Source organism: Lepidothrix coronata, unplaced genomic scaffold (genome assembly GCF_001604755.1).
Source record: "Lepidothrix coronata isolate B3197 unplaced genomic scaffold, Lepidothrix_coronata-1.0 Scaffold173, whole genome shotgun sequence".
Taxonomy (NCBI): Eukaryota; Metazoa; Chordata; class Aves; order Passeriformes; family Pipridae; genus Lepidothrix; species Lepidothrix coronata.
The window spans coordinates 1,848,078-1,850,111 of NW_016690353.1; the positions used below are offsets into that span (position 1 = coordinate 1,848,078).

The 2,034-nt window shown below is 51.3% G+C and overlaps 1 protein-coding gene across 1 annotated transcript in view; it reads left to right on the plus strand.

The window, feature by feature from the left end:
• The first annotated feature begins 15 nt into the window (after positions 1-15).
• Positions 16-2,034, plus strand: part of PTH1R (parathyroid hormone 1 receptor) — a 109,265-nt gene continuing 107,246 nt past the window's right edge. The window contains exon 1 of the mRNA XM_017830022.1: positions 16-314. Within this exon, the coding sequence (XP_017685511.1) occupies positions 240-314 (75 nt within the window). The 5' untranslated portion in view covers positions 16-239. The remainder of the gene's footprint in view (positions 315-2,034) is intronic.

Genomic DNA, 2,034 nt, shown 5'->3' on the forward strand with positions numbered 1-2,034 from the left:
CAAACAAACAACAACAACAAAAAAAAAAAACCGACCCCAAAAAAACCAACCAAACCAACCCAAAACCTCTGGAAGAGAACAAACAATCCGACAAAATTCTGGAGGGGGCGGCGAGGGGGGGGGGCGGGAGGGAAGAAGGAGAAGAAGGAGAAGGAGAAGGAGGAATCAGCTGCGCTGGAAGAGCTCTCGCCCTCCTGCTTCCCTGAGCGAGCCTGGATGCTGGCAGGAGCCTCTTGGATATGGGATCATATCTGCTTTATCACAGCCTGGGTTTGATCCTCTGCTGCTCCGTGCTCAGCTCGGTCTACGCGCTGGTGAGTCCCGCTTTTCTCTGCCTTTCGGGATGCGCTGGAGGTTCCTCCTCATGGTTCTCTTTTGCCGGGCAGAGCTGCCGGGGGGTTGGTGTTTTTTTTTGCAGCCCGGTGGTTGTTTCGCTGGCAGGCGCCGTGTGTGCGCTCGGGCTCCGGGGTTGTGCTGCAGCAGCAGCAGCTGGAATTAAAATGTCTGAGCTTCCCCCGGAGTTTGAATCACTTGGAAAGCCCAGAACGTGGGCAGTTTGACAGGGACCCGGCAGCAGCGGCCGGGGATAAGCTAAAGACCCCTGAGGGTAAAGGACAACTTTTCTTTCTTCCTTTTTTTTTTCTTTTCTAGTTTTTCTTTTGCTTTTTATTTATTTTTTTTATTTATATTCTTTATTTTTAATTTTTTTTTAATTTTTCTTTCACTTTTTCTTCTTCTTTCACTTCTATTCATTTCTCTTTCATGTTTTCCTTTCCCTTTCCTTTTCCGTTTCCCTATTCCTTTTCCCTTCCTCTTCCCTCTCCCTCTTTCCCCCTTCCTTTCCCCCTTCCTTTGCCCCTTCCTTTTCCCTTACCTTTTCCCTTACCTTTTCCCTTCCATTCCCTTTCTCTTCCCCTTTCCTTCCTCTTCCCTTCCTCTTCCCTTCCTCTTCCCTTCCCTTTCCATTCCCCTTCCCTATCCCTTCCTTTTCCCTTTTCCTTTCCCCTTCCCATCCCCTTTTGCTTCTTCTTATCCACCCCCTCAAGGCCATTTAATTTTGATTTAATCTCCTTATACTACAAATCTCCTTAATCCCAGTGAAACCAGTGCCTTCTTCTTTGGGATTAAATTTGGGAAGGACCTCAGAGTGCAGGACTCACCTTCAGTTCCCACTCAGGGCCAGGAAAGTTGGATTAACCCTTTGCTCCTTGGCATCATTTTCACCTGTTCCTGCCCACACCAAGGGAGGAAAATGGGATAAATTCCCTCCAAACTGCCCTGCTGGTGGTGATGGAGAAGGGGATGAGATCTCCAGACCCTCCTGTGCAGCCCCAGGTGGTGTCCAAAGCCCCCCTGAAGTGCTGGGACACGTCCTGGGGAACCAGCCGGCAGATGTTGATTTTTTGCTGGTCATCCTGAGGTGCCAGGAGCTTTCCTTGCTTTCCCCATCCCTGGAATCCCAATTTCTCCAGGTTTTCTGGCGCAGGAAGGGGTACAACCACCACCTGAAGCAGTGTCTGCTCTCCAGGAGGATGGAGATGGGTTGAAAAGGGATTGGGATCATCTTCCCCCCTGATTCCAGTCAGATCCTCCCTGACCCTGCAGGATCCACCACCCTGGGCCCTTTCCCTGGGTTTGGAAAGGACTCTTTGGGACCTTGTGCAGGGCTGGGAGGGGGGAATTCCCCCACACTTCCAGCCTTGTGCTGGTGGGAAACAATTCCTCAATGAAAGAGGAGAAGCAGCCCCTCGGAAAACAATCCTTGGGTCACTCCAGCCCTGCCAAAGGTCCAAAGAAAACTCTCAGAGCCCAAGGAAAATTGGGAGAACTGGGAGAAGCCCTTGGAAGTTTGTTCAGGTTTTAGTGATGGTCGAGGTTCCTCCTTTTGTGAGGTGGGAGCAGCATCTCTGGGACCACTTTGGGGTGATTCCTGCAGCAGGGTGGGTCCTGCAGCACCTGCTCCCCCCCTCCCCAGCCCTGCTGCTGAAGGCAATCCCAAAATTCCTGCCCTTCCCGCTGCTTTGGGTGAAAACC